The sequence below is a fragment of the Pipistrellus kuhlii genome, unplaced genomic scaffold (assembly GCF_014108245.1).
Source record: "Pipistrellus kuhlii isolate mPipKuh1 unplaced genomic scaffold, mPipKuh1.p scaffold_m20_p_6, whole genome shotgun sequence".
NCBI lineage: Eukaryota > Metazoa > Chordata > Mammalia > Chiroptera > Vespertilionidae > Pipistrellus > Pipistrellus kuhlii.
This window is the reverse complement of record NW_023425562.1, coordinates 50687259-50704504: the sequence shown is the minus strand read 5'-3', so window position 1 is coordinate 50704504 and position 17246 is coordinate 50687259. Positions and strand designations below refer to the sequence as shown.

Here is a 17246-nt window from a genome sequence, read left to right as displayed (position 1 = left end):
TATTATTTTAATACGTTTTTATTGGTTTCAGAGAGAGGAAGGAAGAGAGAGATAGAAACATCGGATCAGCTGCCTCCTGCACACCCCTAACTGGAGACTGAGCCCACAACCCAGGCATGTGCCCTGACTGGGAATCAAACCGCGAGTGACCTCTTGGTGCATGAGATGACACTCAACCCACTGAGCCACACCAACCAGGCTGAAGTCAGTTTTAAAAATACGTTAAAATCAGTTTATAGCAGAGGTTTCCAAATTTTAGTGATACATGAATCACTTAATAGAACTTGTTTAAAATGCAAACTGATGGACCTCAAGGCCTGGGCTAAGGTAGTGTTTTTAGCAAATTTCCATAATTATTCTGATGAAAGCTATCCAATTTTAAACACTTGTCTATGGTAAAAGGAAACTAACATATATTGAAGCAGAAGATTCAAAGGAAACACGTACTATCACTGGTGAGAGGAAAACTATACATATATGTTTAATATATTTAAATATATTTTATTGATTTTTTACAGAGAGGAAAAGAGAGGGACAGAGTGTTAGAAACATCAATCAGCTGCCTCTTGCACACCCCCTACTGGGGATGTGCCTGCAACCAAGGTACATGCCCTTGACCGGAATCGAACCTGGGACCCTTCAGTCCGCAGGCCTACGTTCCACTGAGCCAAACTGGTTTCAACTAACTATATTGTTGTTAGTACTGCTGCATATTCACACTACTTAAGATTACTACACATCAGGAGTTGTAAATTCAAATGCCCTAAAGGTCAGGAGTCAATATACAATACATTAATGATGACAGCAGAAAGGTATTTCCCATCTTCAAAGAAGTGACCATCATTTAGCTTGACAACAGTTACTATGTAAAGTCATGTAGAAATTCCAAACCAGTATTGCTATAGCTTCTGATTTTTGAAAAGTTTTTATATGTAAGGTCTGTATCTGGAAATTAAAAATGGAATGAAACAAAATGAACTAAATAACACCCTACAAAGACCAAGCAAAACACCTGTGGTCCATGGCAGGAGGACCATTGTCTAAACTAGGATACTTGGGGTGAAAGGAGAAGCTATAATGATGCTAAGACAGGGGTGGGAAATAATTTGATTTGGCCTTGCCAATGCATTAGGAGTGATTTAATTAAATGGTTGACCAAATATAGCGGGCTAATTTTTAAACTGATAATTTTGTATGGCCCTCAAATGAAGTTATTCATATCCAAATGGCCCTTGGCAGAAATAAGGTTTCCCACCTCTGTGCTAAGACAACAGTCCAAAGCTAAATAATCCAGATACCAAGATGTACAATTATTATACTCAGAGGCCGCAGAGTACAACAGATATAACTCTTGAATTCTCTTAGAAGTTTACTGAAGATATTTAACATAGATATAAGGAGTCATGATACACACACACACACACACACACACAGAAATATGTATCGATATTTTAGGAAATATAAAACTAAATACAAAAGTGTGTGTAAGAGACAAAGAATCGAATCCAGTTAGGAAAGACTTTATGCTTGAAGAAAAATCTCATCATACTGGCAGAGAGGAACCACATGATGACCTAATCCAAACCCCCTATTTTATTAAAGAGAAAACTCAAGGTCTAGCTGGATTAAAAGGCTGAATATTCAGGAAATGAAAAATTGAGTCCCAAAGGAATAAGCCACTTCACAAATATAGAAATAGCTAAGTAAATTCTTGAGGAAAACAAACTAGAATGCATGCATATAGTCTGCAAGTGAATACAAAACTATACAGGATTTTCTGCTCTATTTATAAAGAATTAAAGCTATAGTTGCTATACGCCATCCTACTTCTAGTAAATAGAAATTATTCAAATTGTGGCAGTAAATTAGCTTTCTCTGACCTCCTGTTTTTCATAGTTTTTTATCAGAACCTCCTTTAGCTACCTCTGACAGTGTATTTTTACTTGATAATATATATAATTAATTGGTCACATTCTTCAACGGCTGTCCCTCACATTATAGGCCAATTCTGCGATGTGGCAGAGACTGAAACCTGACTCTGAATCTTTAAAACATTATCTCTTCCTCTGAGGTTACTACCGCTACCCCCTAAAAATCCTGGTAATTTAATAAGTACAGTACCTTCCTGTCAAAGAGTTTTGAAATATATGGCTTAAAGTAGTGCTCCTTTATTCCTTTTGCTTCCACTAGAAGTCCATCATGCAGCTCACACAGTACAGCAATGATGCAGGGAGGCTCTTCAGGAGCCCTGAAGTCAGCAGTATGAAAATCAGATGGCAATCCTAGTATGACAGGGTATGAAAAGCAACAGGAGGAAAGGAATATGGTCAATTTTTAAAACTTTTTCTAAAAACTGATAATCAGTTTTGAAAAATAAATAAGGTCTTACCTTTAAATGACGGATTTAGCAAGTCTCCTCTATTTGGGCATATAATGGCATTGGCAAAAATCAGATCCAAGCAGCACAGAAGTAAATGATAAGAGTTTACTAAATCATCTCCAATCATACGAAAATTACCTTTGAAAGAAAAAAAGAAACACAAACCCAGAAACCTCTAACATCAAACAGCAACAAGTTCCCACAGTAGAAATGTAAAACCATTGAAAGTATCACCTTACCCTTAGTATAAACGAAGAGTGTCCAACAGAAATTAAAGAGATCCTTTACACTGCAAGGACTCCTCCTAAAAAAAGAGGAAATGTACTTTTTATATTACTAATTTGCCTCCACAGCTGTCATTTAAACGGAAACAGAAAATATAAATAACAAATAGTAAAGTTAAATTACATACAAAATTCCACTCACAAAGGACAGACAACCTCTGGTTAATTTAAATAAACTTAAATTTTATATGCATAAAATAATCAGAGCATAAAAAGTGAAATCATTACCCTGAATTTCCAAATATGTGTACTTATAAATGGATTTTAATGGAAACTTAAGTTTTAAAAGTAGAGTTTTAAAAATGCAAATACCCCTAGTGACTTTATTTTATTTTATTTTTTAATATATTTTATTGATTTTTTACAGAGAGGAAGAGCGAGAGAGAGAGTTAGAAACATCAATGAGAGCGAATCATCGACCAGTTGCCTCTTGCACACCCCCTACTGGGGATGTGCCCACAACCAAGGTACATGCCCTTGACCTGGGACCTTTCAGTCCACAGACCAATGCTCTATATCCACTGAGCCAAACCGGTTTCGGCCCTAGTGACTTTATATCATACTTATATCAATGATGTAAGGTTTAAGGGTCTCACCTCTGCTTCCTGCTTCGTGGTAACTTTGGTGGCTCTTCATATGGATTTTGAAATATATCTAAAAAAATTGGCTCAAATTTCTTGAAAATTACAGTAGACACTTCAAAATTTCTTTCTAATCTTTCTATACGTTCACGAAATTCTTGTGGCAGGTTTGACATGTCCATCCACTTCTTCATTTTACTAAAAAACTGTATTAAACTAAACAAACAGAAAAAAAACAACTTTAAAATGAGTACATATAATGGACAGAAAAGGAAACTTCTATTTATACCTACGAATCTTTATTAAACAGCTTGAATTTATTATAAAAAAAAAAAGGACAAAAAGCCTTACTTCCCAAGTGCTATTACTTTGGTTCCCAGAATCATCATGGAAATTTATATTTTGAATTAATGGTCATTATATACCATATCTTCTAATATACAGGGAGTGACAACACCTATCTACCTACAGCACCTAAACAATAATACAAATATAAATTAATGTTAATCAACAGATAGATGAGTTAACGAAATTAGTTTGAGAAAGGACAGAATATCCCAAGTTGTGGATTCTAGAAGTTGATCACAAAGTACCAGGTTCAGAATAAAACTCAAGTGTTTATGTTCCAATGTGTGGTTCCATCATTAAATATAAACTAAGAAGATAGTACATACCCAGAAAATAACAGATTATTCCTTTTCGTTTCTGGCTTATTCAATTATGGGGACATTTTTTGTCTATGTTAATGTGGTCTTAGATTTAAAATCTGTAGTGTTAAAGCGCATTTAAGAGAGCATGTGTGTGTGTGTGTGTATGGAATGGCACTAGTTATTTTTTATTTTATTTTTTTAATAAATCTTTATTGTTCATATTATTACAAATGTTCCTCATTTTCCCCCCTCCACTGCTCCCCTCCACCAGGTTCCCACCCCACCCTCTGCCCTTTCCCCACCCCCTACTGTCCTCATCCATAGGTACACAGTTTATGTTCAGTCTCTTCCTGCACCTCCCCACTCCCCTTTTCCCTGAGAATCCCCTTCCACACCTCTGATTCTATTATATTCACCAGTTAATATTGTTCATCAGATTTTTTAGTTCCCTTGGTTTTTAGATTCACTTGTTGATAGTTACATATTTGTTGTTCATAATTTTTATCTCTATTTTCTTCCTCTTCCTAAAGAACCCCCTTCAGCAATTCATATAATTCTGGTTTGGTGGTGATGAACTCCTTTAGCTTTTTTTTATTTGTGAAGCTCTTTATTTGGCCTTCGATTCTGAGTGATAGCTTTGCTGGGTAGAGTATTTTTGGCTGTAGGTTCTTGTTCATAACCTTGAATATTTCTTGCCATTCCCGCCTGGCCTGTATGGTTTCTGCTGAGAAATCAGCTGACAATCGTATGGGTGCTCCTTTATAGGTAACTACCTGCTTTTCTCTTGCTGCTTTTAATATTCTCTCTTTGTCTTTTGCTCTTCGAATTTTAGCTATGATGTGTCTCGATGTGGTCCTCTTTGGATTCCTTTTGTTTGGTGTTCTGTGCGCTTCCTGGACTTGTAAGTCTAATTCTTTCACCAGGTGGGGGATGTTTTCTGTTACTATTTCTTCCAGTATGTTTTCAATATCTTGCTCTCTCTCTTCTTCTGGGACCCCCATAATTCTGATGTTGGTTCACTTGAAGTTGTCCCAGAGGTTTCTTACACTATCTTCAACTTTCTGGATTCTCTTGTCTTCTTGCTTCTGCAGAGGAGTGTCTTCTGGCTCTTTATGTTCCAAATCTTTGACTTGATTCTTGCGATCTTCCATTCTGTTTTTAGGACTCTGAATAATATTTTTTATTTCAGACAATGAATTCTTTATTTCTAGTTTATCCCTTATTACTTCTAGTTTATCCCTTTTCATATCCTCATAGGTCTCGTTTATTTTATTGGCCTTTTCTAGGAAATTCTTGAAAAACCTTATAAGCATGGTTTTGAACTCTATATCTAGTCTCTTTTTGTCCTCCATTCCTTTCATTTGTGATCTGTTTCCTTGTCTTGGCATTTTCGCTGCTTCCCTGAACTGGTAGGGTGGCTTTGTGTGCTAAGGTATCCTATATAATTCAGTGGGTCAGTCTCCTAGTTACCTGAAGTAGACACTGTTGTTGCCTCCTTTTGTGGACTGTGTGTACAGCCTTGTTGTAGTTAAGTCTTTATTGTTGTTGTTATCAATGGAAGGAACTGACCTCCAGACCAATTGGCTGTGAGGATCAGCTGTGTCTATGCCAGGAGACAGACTTATTCAACTAGACTTGGAAAATTTCAAAAGCTTCTGTGTTCAGCTTGGATGGGGTGGAGTTTCAGGGTGGAGCCTACAGCCTTGGCTTCTGGTCAGCCCCTCCCTATGAGGTTCCTGAGTCTCAGTGTTCCTCCGTGTCCTTTGGTACTCCGTGTAAGCAACTCTGAGAGAAAGGTGCCCTCGAGTTTCGCCTTCTACCAAACATTCTAGGCTCTCCCCCAATGAGCCCAGAACTGGGGTTCAGTTCAGTTGGAAGTGGGGTTGGAAGTGGGGTTCGGAGCAGTCTGGAGCTTTTGTTTCCTTCCTGCTACAGCAATCCAGCGTCAACAGTCCGTTATTTGTGCGCAATGTGAGCAGACTCCGGGACTGCCTTTCGCCGCTCCCCTGTGTTTCCGCTTTATAGCTCAGACTCCCTCTGTATGAGCCTGGATCCCCAGGGTCTCGCCCAGAACTGGGGTTCAATGCTGTCGGAACTGGGGTTCAGCACAGTCCGGAGCTTTTATCTCCTTCCCACTAGGGAACGCCAGCCAGGCACTCAGCCTCCCCCTCCTCTCTGGCACCGTCCTCTCTGTGCGCGCACTGTGTCTCCGTACCTTAGGCTTTTACAGCTCCTCTGATTTTCCTTCTGGTTTTCTCTTTCCTTCTAGTTGTAGAATTTCCAGTCAGTCAACTTTTCTATAATTCTGGATAATGTCCATTTTGTATTTTACTTGTATTTTTTTGAAATTGTTGTGTGAGATTGCAGTTAGGCATTTACCTATGCTGCCATCGTGGTTTTTTCCACACTAGTTATTTCTTAAATGTTTTTATTAATTTTAGAGAGAGAGAGAGGGAGAGATAGAAACAGTAGCTATCTGGACCAGGAAGTGCTTGGCCAATAGACTACTTCAACAGAAGCAAATGGACATCGAAGCCCTTCATCTTTGGGAAGGCAATAGTACCCAAGACAGAAATTCGGGGAAAACTAGCCAAAATGTTTAAGACCACACCAGATGTCATCTTTGTGTTTGGATTCAGAATCCACTTTGATGGTGGCAAGACAACCGGCTTTGGTATTACTAATGATTCTTTGGATTACGCAAAGAGTAATGTCAAGTCATAAAAGACAAAGGCTGTGGAAATATTCCTGATGAAAGAAAATTAAAGAGACATAAGTGAATGCAATGCTTGATTCTAGACTGGAGACTGTACCTGAAGAAAAAAAATGCTATAAAGAAAAATTACTGATTTAACTAATAAAACTAGAATAGAGATGACAGATTATTTAAAATTATGATATCATTGTTAACTTTGCTGGAGTTGATAACAATACTGTAGTTATTTCAGGAAATATATACTGAAGTATTTAGGTGTAAAGGGCTCTAATGTACACAACTTAATTTGAAATGGTTGAGGAAAAATATTACTTAAGAGAAAAATAATACAGCAAATATTAATAATAGGTGAATCTGCATCAAGGGTACACGAGTATTCTTTGTGCTTGAAATTATTTTATTTTATTTTTTAAATATATTTTATTGATTTTTTTACAGAGAGGAAGAAAGAGGGATAGAGAGTTAGAAACATTGATGAGAGAGAATCATCGATCAGTTGCCTCTTGCACACCCCCTACTGGGGATGTGCCCGCAACCAAGGTACATGCCCTTGACCGGAATCGAACCTGGGACCATTCAGTCCCCAGCCAACGCTCTATCCACTGAGTCAAACTGGTCAGGGCTTGAAATTATTTTTTTTTAATTAATGAAAAATTATAGAAGAAAAAAGATTTAATACATAAGCCTTAGTTGAAGTAAGAATTTGAGGAAGAAAGGCCATGGAAGGAAAACTGGGGAAGAATATATGATAACAAGCTTTTAAAACAATGAAGTTAAAAAAAAAAAAAAAAGAATGAAGTTAAATGTTTTAAAATAAACAGAAATTAAATTCTAAAATCCAATTTAGGTCTTATAAAACAATGTTTGAAAAATCAAAGTGCTTTACCTTAATTTAGCTGAACGTAGTATTCTGGTAAGTGAAACACAATTTCCTTCCATGATACCCTTTCCGACTGTGGGAATAATGCTTTTGCGGCATGCAACATATAATGAACATGCCAACCAGTGTATAACTTCTCCCTGGCAGAAAAAAGACAAATAGCAAAATGAATTTATTATGTTAAAATGCTTGAACTCTAAAACCAGAAGAGATCTTTGAATTATCTAGTCTAATATTCATTCTGAATATAACAGTCAGAGAAAGGAAGTATTAGCCTAAGGCCACAAAGCTCAGTTAGCTGCAATAATAGGTATAAAACTTCTTACTCTCAGTCCTGCATAACACGCTAAATCAGTATTAATCCAAAGCTAGATCTCTCACTTACACCTCAAATATAATATTTCTGAAAGAGTTCTCTTAAAATTTCTCAGCACTAGCTTTCTTGATTTTAAGACACCAGTCACGGCTTTGATGATGCCAAAATTCCTTTCCATTTTTTAATAGTTTGGCAGAGAAAGAAAAGAACAGAGTAGAAAGATGACAAGGGAATCACACATAAAAATATCTACCTTGAACAACATATCCTATAGTGTTATAGAGCCTTTGGATACAGACTACTATATGAAAACACCATTAAGATGTTGTTCAAGGTAGATATTTAGGAGACTATCATTTTTGTGAGGTAAAAATTGGGGGATTTATCCCAATCTTTAAAATAGTATGGCTCTCTAAGCAGATATTTCAATTTACAATGCTACAAAAAAGGTGGCATTTGAGAATTCAACATAATTCTGAGGTAGATTTGACATATATCCAAGCTAGAATCACTTTATGACTTCATTGATGATCTATATGTGAAATTCAAGTTAAGAGTTAGACACAAATTTCAAAGCACAACAAACTACTGTTGCTATTCATTGTTTTGCAGATCTTAAGACCAGACTGGAGAACGGGGGTGGGGAACATCTGGCCCTCAGGCTGTATAAGCTCTGCAAAATCATTTGGTCTGACCCTGTCAAGTCATTAGGGATGAGTTCATTAAATGTCTGACTAAATATAGCAAGCTAATTTAAAAAAATATATATTTCTATTGATTTCAGAGAGGAAGGAAAAAAAAGAGATAGGAACATCAATGATGAGAATCATTGATCAGCTGCTTCCTGCATGCCCCCCTCTGAGGACCAAGGCCGAAACCCAGGCACATGCCCTTGACTGGAATCGAACCCAGGACCCTTCGATCCGAAGGCTGATGCTCTATCCACTGAGCCAAACCAGCTAGGGCTAGTAGGCTAATTTTTAAGTTGATAATTTTGTATGGCCTTCGGATGATGCTATAAATATCCAAATGGCCTCTTAGCAAAACAAACAAACGTTCCTCACTCCTGCTCTAGAAGGATAAAAAGACTGGTAGATTTCTTGCAATAATCCAAAAGGGGTGGGAAGAAATGAGTGGCCACAAATAAAGCTAAAATTCAGTGTTCCTACCCTAAAGTAAAAAGTCTTATTTGTTCAAAAAAAAAAAAAAAAGGTAAAAAAAAGAGGGAGGTAAGCTTAAGGTTGAATATTTTTTTAAGACTTAATTAATGAATTATTTGGGAATAGAAAGTGTTATAGAGCCTTTGGATACAGACTACTATATGAAAACACCATTAAGATTAAAAATAATTTAAATACCAGAATTATTGCTTTGATTTTTTCCCCCCTGATAAATAAAAAGTTACCTATATTATCTATTTTGAGTCCTTGATGCTAGGCTTTAGAAATACAAAGATGGTTTCTGACCTCATGGAACTCCAAGTCTAGAGCTAAAAAAAACAGACATTATTATCTGTAATTGGTGAGATATCCTATATGATAAAAGGTTAATATGTAAATCAACTGAATGGCAGAATGACACGCACTGGCCACCAGGGGGCAGACGCTCAACGCAGGAGCTCCTCCTGGTGGTCCCTGTGTTCCCACAAGGGGAGTGCAGCTCAGCCAGAAGTGGGGCTCACAGCTGGTGAGTGCAGCAGAGGTGGCAGGAGCCTCTCCTGCCTCGGTGGCAGTGCTAAGGATAAGGATGTCCAAAAGTGCTAAGGACATCCTCCTCAGCTGCACTAAGGACATGCCCTGAACGCTCCTGGACTGTGAGGGCACAGGCCAAGCTCAGGGACCTCTCCTGTCCTGCCCCTGCACGAATTTCATGCACTGGGCCTCTAGTATGCTATTAAGAAGAAACGATGGAGGAAAATGAAAGCAGGAGCTTGTTATTAGTAGGTATATTAGAGAGGTATGGCTGAGGAGAGGGGTTCTTAGGAAGCAGCAGATATATAATATGAAAATGCCTACTTCAAGAGCCTTTCACCAAAAACAAAGACAGAAGAAAATAAAACACTTCAGGTAGAAAAAAATCACTCAGAAAATCTTAATTAAAAAAAAAAAAAAAAAAGGAAATCTTAATTACACATCTATGCTTTCTAAATCAAACATTTAATATTGTCTTTATCAACTCTACCTTACTGGAGATCTAGCTCCTCAATTTTCCCTGGGATATGCGGTGAGAGGGAAGTTTTCAGGTGGAGGGAATGGCATGGAGAAGCACATAAGTGGGAACAGTTGGCATATTCAAGAATCTGAAAGAGGTGCCTAGTTTAATGACTATGGCTGGCCTCAGTAAGTGCTTATTCACTAAGACCAAATGAGGACCTGACATGTCAGAAATGCTTTCTCAGGCTTTTAAAAATCAGTTTGTTGTCTGGCTGGTGTAGCTCCATGGTTGAGTATCAACCAATGAACCAGGAGGTCCAGATTCAATTCCTGGTTCCTGGGGTTGCAAGCTTGACCCTCCCCAGTGTGTGTGTGGGGGAGGGGGGAGGGGGAGATGCAGGAAGCAACTGATCAATGATTCTCTCTCCCTCCCCTTCCTCTCTGAAATCAATAACAAATATTTTAAAAAATCAGTGTGTTTTCATTGAGAGGCCATGATTCATAATATCCCTTAATTTCTTATTCTTTCCTCAGCTTTCCAGTCATGCCTCCCACAACTGCATCCTGGGAGTATATTCTTTACTCAGTCTATCCAGTCCTACCCTGGAGACATATAAGAGACACTCTTGGATGTTTTTCCCTTATGTACAGACACTTAAACTCAACTGCAATGTCCAACTCTATGCCTTTAAAAGCAGCACAGTTAATTATTTCACTGGGAGTGAGTCACTGGAGCACTTTATGGATGAGTCCGGGTCCCATGGGTCATGAAAACCTTGGACTGTAAAGCCACTGGAGTAATTACTGAAATACATTCCATCACAATTCTACCTCCTCTGCAGAGAGCCTGTGCTTATCTGCGTTCCTATAATTAGGAGAATGACAAGGGCAAGGCAATTCTCTGGGCCTTGATACCCTGTTTCCCCGAAAATAAGACAGTGTCTTATATTAATTTTTTCTCCCCAAGTTGCGCTAGGTCTTATTTTCAGGGGATGTCTTATCTTTCCATGCGCTAGGTCTTATTTTCGGAGGATGTCTGGAAAGCAGGCAGTAGTAGAATCACTGCTTTGCCATGCCCACAGGGCTGTTGTGAGGATTAAATGCAAGAATGGCTGGGGAAATCTAATGATGACAGCCTACATTTATTTTATTTTCTATCATATACAAGGATTGCCAGACACACTGTGCTAAAGCATCAGGACAATCTAAGTTCCCCGGTCTGAGAAGGGACGTGGAGCGGAGAGAGAGCATGTGTGAACTTTGCCTTTGGCTTTGATCTCATTGCTGAGCAACCCACACCCGCCGCCCTAGGGAGGCGGAAGGGTGGCTGCCCTGACTCCTCAGTCTGGCTTCACCGCAAACCCAGCGTGTGACTCAGGCAAAGAAGTACCTTAACCTCCTCGGGGCTCATCCTCGCACCTGCGGAAAGGGGATCACAGAAGGTGCTCAAGGGGTGGTATTGAGAACCCAGGGAGATGACATACTTACTGTGTTTCCCCGAAAATAAGACATCCTCCGAAAATAAGACCTAGCGCATGGAAAGATAAGACATCCCCTGAAAATAAGACCTAGTGCAACTTTGGGAGAAAAAAATTAATATAAGACACTGTCTTATTTTCGGGGAAACAGGGGTACAAGCACTGGGCAGGAATGTGTTGGCACACAATTCATTTTAGCTTTATTATTATAGTATTCTTTTAAAAAATATATATTTTATTGTTTTTTTTACAGAGAGGAAGAGAGAGGGACAGAGAGCCAGAAACATCCATGAGAATCATTAATCAGCTGCCTCCTGCACACCCCGCACTGGGGATGTGCAGGCAACAGAGGTATATGCCCTTGACCGGAATCGAACCCGGGACCCTTCAGTCTGCAGGCCGACGCTCTATCCACTGGGCCAGACCGGTCAGGGCTATAATATTAATTTTTAATAGATATTAAGGGCAGTGCCAAGAAGTTTGCAGAGTTTGGCGGGGTGGAGGGAAGTCTGGTCTGGAGTCTGAAGGGATCTCTGAGGATCTTGTGACCTTGGACAAATTGCTCCTTTTCCGAACTTCACTTTCCCGCCTCAAATTAAAAAAAAAAAAAAAATGGACGGACTGATCTATAACTAGCCTTTCCAATTTCGCACTGCCGGCTGGGCGGCGACCCTCCTGGGTGGGGAAACTCCCACCGCCCCGCAGGGAGGGCGGGGGCGGGGCCGGGGTGGGGCCTGGCGCGGGGGGACCCGCAGCCCACCTGCCGCCGCTCACCTCTAGGCTGTAGTTGCCCCGGATGGCGATGAAGTCGTCCAGGGCTTCGGCCGCGCTCCCCTCGTCCAGGTTCAGCTCCTGGCACAGGGCCTGCAGCGCCTCCCCGGCCGCGGCCACCGCCGCCGCCCCCTCGGCGTGGGACTCGTCTTCCAACATCTCCGCAGGCCCGGCGGGGCTGCACGATCACAAATCCCCTCTCTGTGCTCCCTTCTGGGCGCGCTACCCACAACCACCTGCGCAAAAGCGCGCGAAAATCGCAGCTTCACAGCGGCGTCTCTTCAATGGTCTGCATCCGCGTTTCTCCCCAAAGAAGTCCGTTTCTCCTCCAGGGCTCCGAGCGGCCCCTCTTTGGAAATATGATAAGAAGACGGACTTCGGGTCTTGAAAAAAAAAAAACACCAAAAAAAAAAACCCAACACCTGGACTTGGCTCTTGGCGGGCCACGATGGGCGCTGTGGACTGGACAGATTGGAAGCGGAGGGATCGGCACTTTTGCGCGCAGGGTCTGCTGGGAGTTGTAGTCCACACACTGCCCTGAAGCCGGCGGCGACGCCCTCGTCTCGGCGGCTCTTTGGCCTGGGCATGGCTGGGCTGTCTGTAACGAGGTGGCCTCGTTCACCTTAGGGAGAAGGCTCCTCTGACACGCCTACGCATGGGCCTGGTGTGTCGCTGCTCCCCGGCGCCAAACGTAATCTGAGACTTGCTCCTTGAGTTAGGAGATGGTGGAGGGAACAGAAAAAAGCCGCCCCTTGACAGCGGGCGGGGGAGGGGGTGTGTGAGGGGAGGCTGAGGGTGTAGGGGAGGGGATGGAGCGAGGAGGACCTTGTTGTACTCTCCTCAGTGTCTCTGGCGCCAAGTGAATGAGTGTGCCTTTTTAATGACTGAATTGTTGGTGAAGCAAGGATATGACGGGACACCTCCCCATATCTTCTTGATCGCTAAACAAGGCTTGGTCTGGATTCAGAGAAATGCAGTAAAGGGGGCCTCTTTTCAGCTTCCTGGACCCCGGGAAATGTCATTCTAGGCTGAGGAATGCCTGAGCATAAAACCTGAAAGCATGGAACTGGCATTGAAACTTACCTTCTCCACAGAAACCCTTGCTTCATGAAGAACAGTGTGATCTTTTAAAAGGTAAATCAGAGCAGCTGTCACCAGCCTTTCGGACCTCACGGACCACCCGTTGGTGACAACATGTCATTCCTTCACTAAAAACCCTTCCTCTTAGATAAGAGATCAACCGAATGACTTGTATACATGCATAAAAGCACAACCAATGGACGAAAAACTCAGGGAGGGAGGGCATGTATGGGAGTGGGGGATAGTGGGGATTGGTAAGATGTGTACACATATAATACCTTAATTTTAAAAAATAATAAAAATAAAAAATAAACCCTTCCTCTTGCCTTTAAAATAGTATCCAAACTCCTTTCCATGGCTTACAAGGCCCCTTGTGATCGGGCCCCACCTTATTTAGGGCATTGCTCTCCCACTCCTACCCCCCTCCAGACATATAGTAACATTCAGCCTCATTGTTTTGTTTTGGAAACTCCAAAATGCCAAGCTACCAAGCTAGTTCTTGCTTCAAGGCCTTTGCCCCAAATGACCCCAAACACTCTGCATCAGATCTTTGCTTGTCTGGTTTCTCATCATTAAAGTTCAATGAAATGTTGCCTTCTTGGACCATCCCTGAGCACTGCAGCTAAAATAACTGATTTCACCCTCCACCCCATTTGTCTTCACAGCACCTTATCACTATCTGAAATTGTCTTGTTTGTTTGTTCACTGGCTCTTTCTACTAAAATGTGAGTTGCATGAGAGCACAGGCCTTCCTTTCATGTTCACTAAATTCCAAAATTTAGATTAGTGCCTGGTTCATAGTTGGTGCTCAGCACATACGTAGCCTGGAGTGTTTGAAAAATTACCAAGTGTCCACTGTTGCTTGGATGAGGGAAGGAGTCACCAGAGATGAAAATGGAAGACAGGTCAGTCAAGGTAGGTTGTAAAGCACCTCAGATGCCTCACTAAAAGCCTTGGATATTCTCAGTGGGGGTTTTAATGAAAGAAGGTGACAAATGATTAGGATGTGTTTTGGACAGGTTTCTCTGGCTGCATTGTGACATACAGATTGGATGGAGTAGAGACTAGCCGTACGAAGCTGATAGAGGACTGGTCCACCATAGGAAGGAGTTAGCCTGGAGAGAGGTCTCTGGCCCAGAACTGAAGGGGGCACCGCTAAAGAGGGATGAGTCAGTCCCCAACAGCAAGTTTCCATGGGGCCAATTCTAGTGTTAACTAGAATTGTTAATAGTGTTAACTAGAATTGGAGTACCTGCAGAAGGATCAGATCAGTTCTCAAACTGTTGTGTTTGGGATGTTTGCAGCAGTTTAAGAAGAGGCTACTGAACCCTGGGAGGTGGCCCTTTGGGTCTTGGGAACCAGCTTCAAGCTAGATCTCAAAATGAGCAAAAACTCAAACTGCCCCCAAAAACTCAAACTCAAACTGAACTCCCCATGTGGTACTTCCTACTCTGCTTCCTTCTAGAAGCTTCTGCTGCAGCTGTCTTCAGGATCATCTCATCTTCCCACGAGTTTTTACTTGGAGGATTTCTATGGACAGTCTATCTCTAGTGCCAATGGGTCTGTAATAGGGCTTATCATCCCTCCTCCTAACTTCCTTTCCTGTCTGAAAAAAAGAAAAAAAGAAGAAAAAAGAAAAGAAAAGAAAAGAAAAAAGCCAGGATTAGTGGAAGTGAGATGGATGAAAGTAATCTTGTAGTGGCTCATTTATTTTCTAATAAAACTACTGTGCTTATTTATGAGAAAGCTCCATTACCCACTGTAAGAGACTTAGAGCTTTCTGGTTCCAGAGAGGAGCCCCTACCTACCTCTCAGAGCAATAGCCAGGACTCCTTGCAGACCTTGAAACAGAGCTCATAACTCTGACCTCCAATAGTTAGTCTGAGAGAAAGTGGTCTGTGCACTATTTATTATAGTCTTCAAAACCCAGAAGTTTAAATAAAGTTTGGTTTTAAAACAAAAGAGAGAGCTCTCCAGGAGTGAGAACACAGCCAGACACGATTTGAAAATATTCATGTAGTACCTGAAGCTAAAGAAGGAGCTTCATAGCAGGGAGTGTGTTGTTATGAGAAGAGACTTTAGAAAACCCAACACTTCAGAGATGGTCAGAATTTGGGGAGTGAATGAAAAAAAAATTTTTTTGACCATAAAGGTATAAAAAAAACAAACATCAAATATCTTACGGGCCAGGAAAGAAGTATTCCACAGAGTCCAGCAGAAAATTCAAATAAGATGAAGAATTCAATGGCCTTATATATTACCCTGTTTCCCCGAAAATAAGACAGTGTCTTATATTAATTTTTTCTCCCAAAGTTGAGCTAGGTCTTATTTTCAGGGGATGTCTTATCTTTCCATGTGCTAGGTCTTATTTTCGGAGGATGTCTTATTTTCAGGGAAACACGGTAGCATTCATATATTTGTTTTGTTTTTAAGTGAGCCAGCTGGGCTGCATATGCTCAAGAAACAAGTTACAGAGGCAGAAGAAGGGTCCTTGGAGCTTGGGAGGAGAAAGGCAAAGGTAACATGCCTGGGGGGAATGAAGACAGGTGTGCTTTCCAAGAAGAACTCATGCTTTAGTGACCTCTGTTAGAGCAGTTCTCTAGTACAGTGGGTGTGGAAGCCATATTACTATGGCCAAGAGGCCAATGGAAGGTCAGAAAGTTGAAGTAGGAAGTAAAAAGTTCTCTTTAAGAAGTTTTGCAGAGGAGAGTCAAAATAAAGAATATTTTCTAGGATAGGGGAAACCCAAGCATGTGAATAATCACAGACAGAAGAGGTAGAGAAAATCTTAAGATAAAAAGAGAAAGTGAGAGATCATTGATGTGGCCACACCCTGGAAAAGGTGGTCAAGCTGGTCAAGCCTGGCCTTCCTCTTCATAGCTCCTATCTGGATGGTAATCACCTGACATCTAGATTCAGCAGACCTGCCAGGTGCTCTACTGAGTAGAAACTAGACCACTTGCAGTAGAATGGAAAAGGCTGGAACAATTGAGAAATATCAATGGATCTGTAAACTGCAACCTCGTGGTTGGAGTTTTTGACGAAAAATGGAGTAAAAGTAAGTCTTCCCCATGAAATCCTGGCTTTCATAGCTGGTCATGGTCAAGATAACAAAAGCCAAGAAGCCTCAAGTTTTTTGCCTTTGCCATAATTAACCAATTGCTTTTTCCTCCTTGATTTTAACTGTAGAGGGTAATTCTGGCCTTAAAAAGAAAGCAAGATAACAGTTACGTAACTCTCAGAAATCAGAAATCCAACAAAACCAGAGATTCATTGCACAATTTTTCACCTTTGTAGTAGTTTGGTTTTCAGTGAGTTGCAGCATATGTACCATAGCCCATTTCTTTTTTTACTATTAGATTCGATTCTCCTGGTTCTTTTCCTAATTTATGCATATAACTCTTGAAAAACCTTAATTTCTTCATTCTATGTGCAAGATATTGATTCTTCCTTTACTGTGACTTTCAGATCATCCATACTTGAACTGAGGGGCTTTGCCAGCTTGAAAATGATCCAAGAACAAAAGAAACATCTCTCAAAGATCATCCATCAAACAAAAACTGAGAAACATTATTCTTTTTTTTCTCTCCTCTTCAGGGCTAAATCTGAACTGTCAATAAGTCATATCCTGTCCGTGTAAAGCCTTTCATTTTCATCTATCTCTTGATTCACCTAATTTGTCACTTTACATCCAATCACCCACTCACTTCTATGACTTTTCTTTTTGCTATGTTGTAATTCTCATACTGTCCTGAGTTGAATTATTAGGAAGTATGGACCTTGGAAATGAGGTCTCTTATGAAATAAAGCAGATTTAAGCAGTACTCTTTTCCTCCCCTATTTTGGATGGTAACTAAACTATTATTGGTTTTCAATAAACAGTACAGCCATACTCAACAGAAAACCTAGCCCATGGCTGCCTTCTTTGTAGTCACTGAGTCTCCTGCTCCTTTATTC

The 17246-nt window shown here is 40.6% G+C and overlaps 1 protein-coding gene and 1 long non-coding RNA gene across 6 annotated transcripts in view; one reads left to right on the top strand and one right to left on the bottom strand.

Moving 5' to 3' along the window:
• The window catches only part of RBL1 (RB transcriptional corepressor like 1), a 58912-nt gene extending 46463 nt beyond the window's left edge, over positions 1-12449 (bottom strand). For 2 of the 5 annotated variants that reach the window (XM_036418700.2, XM_036418702.2), the window contains exons 1-6: positions 12213-12449; positions 7498-7631; positions 3261-3461; positions 2620-2684; positions 2390-2518; positions 2122-2282 (exon numbers count right to left, since the gene is read on the bottom strand). In XM_036418700.2, the coding sequence (XP_036274593.1) occupies positions 2122-2282; positions 2390-2518; positions 2620-2684; positions 3261-3461; positions 7498-7631; positions 12213-12368 (846 nt within the window). In that variant the 5' untranslated portion in view covers positions 12369-12449. Of the gene's footprint in view, positions 1-2121; positions 2283-2389; positions 2519-2619; positions 2685-3260; positions 3462-7497; positions 7632-12212 lie in introns of those variants that run through there. The other 3 variants (XM_045574364.1, XM_045574365.1, XM_045574367.1) reach the window with 3 other exon arrangements.
• Positions 12450-12635: 186 nt separating this feature from the next.
• Positions 12636-17083, top strand: LOC118707857. Its single transcript, XR_006740263.1, has 3 exons — positions 12636-13343; positions 14755-14849; positions 16758-17083. It is a non-coding gene; the product is annotated as an uncharacterized LOC118707857 (long non-coding RNA).
• Positions 17084-17246: the final 163 nt, after the last annotated feature.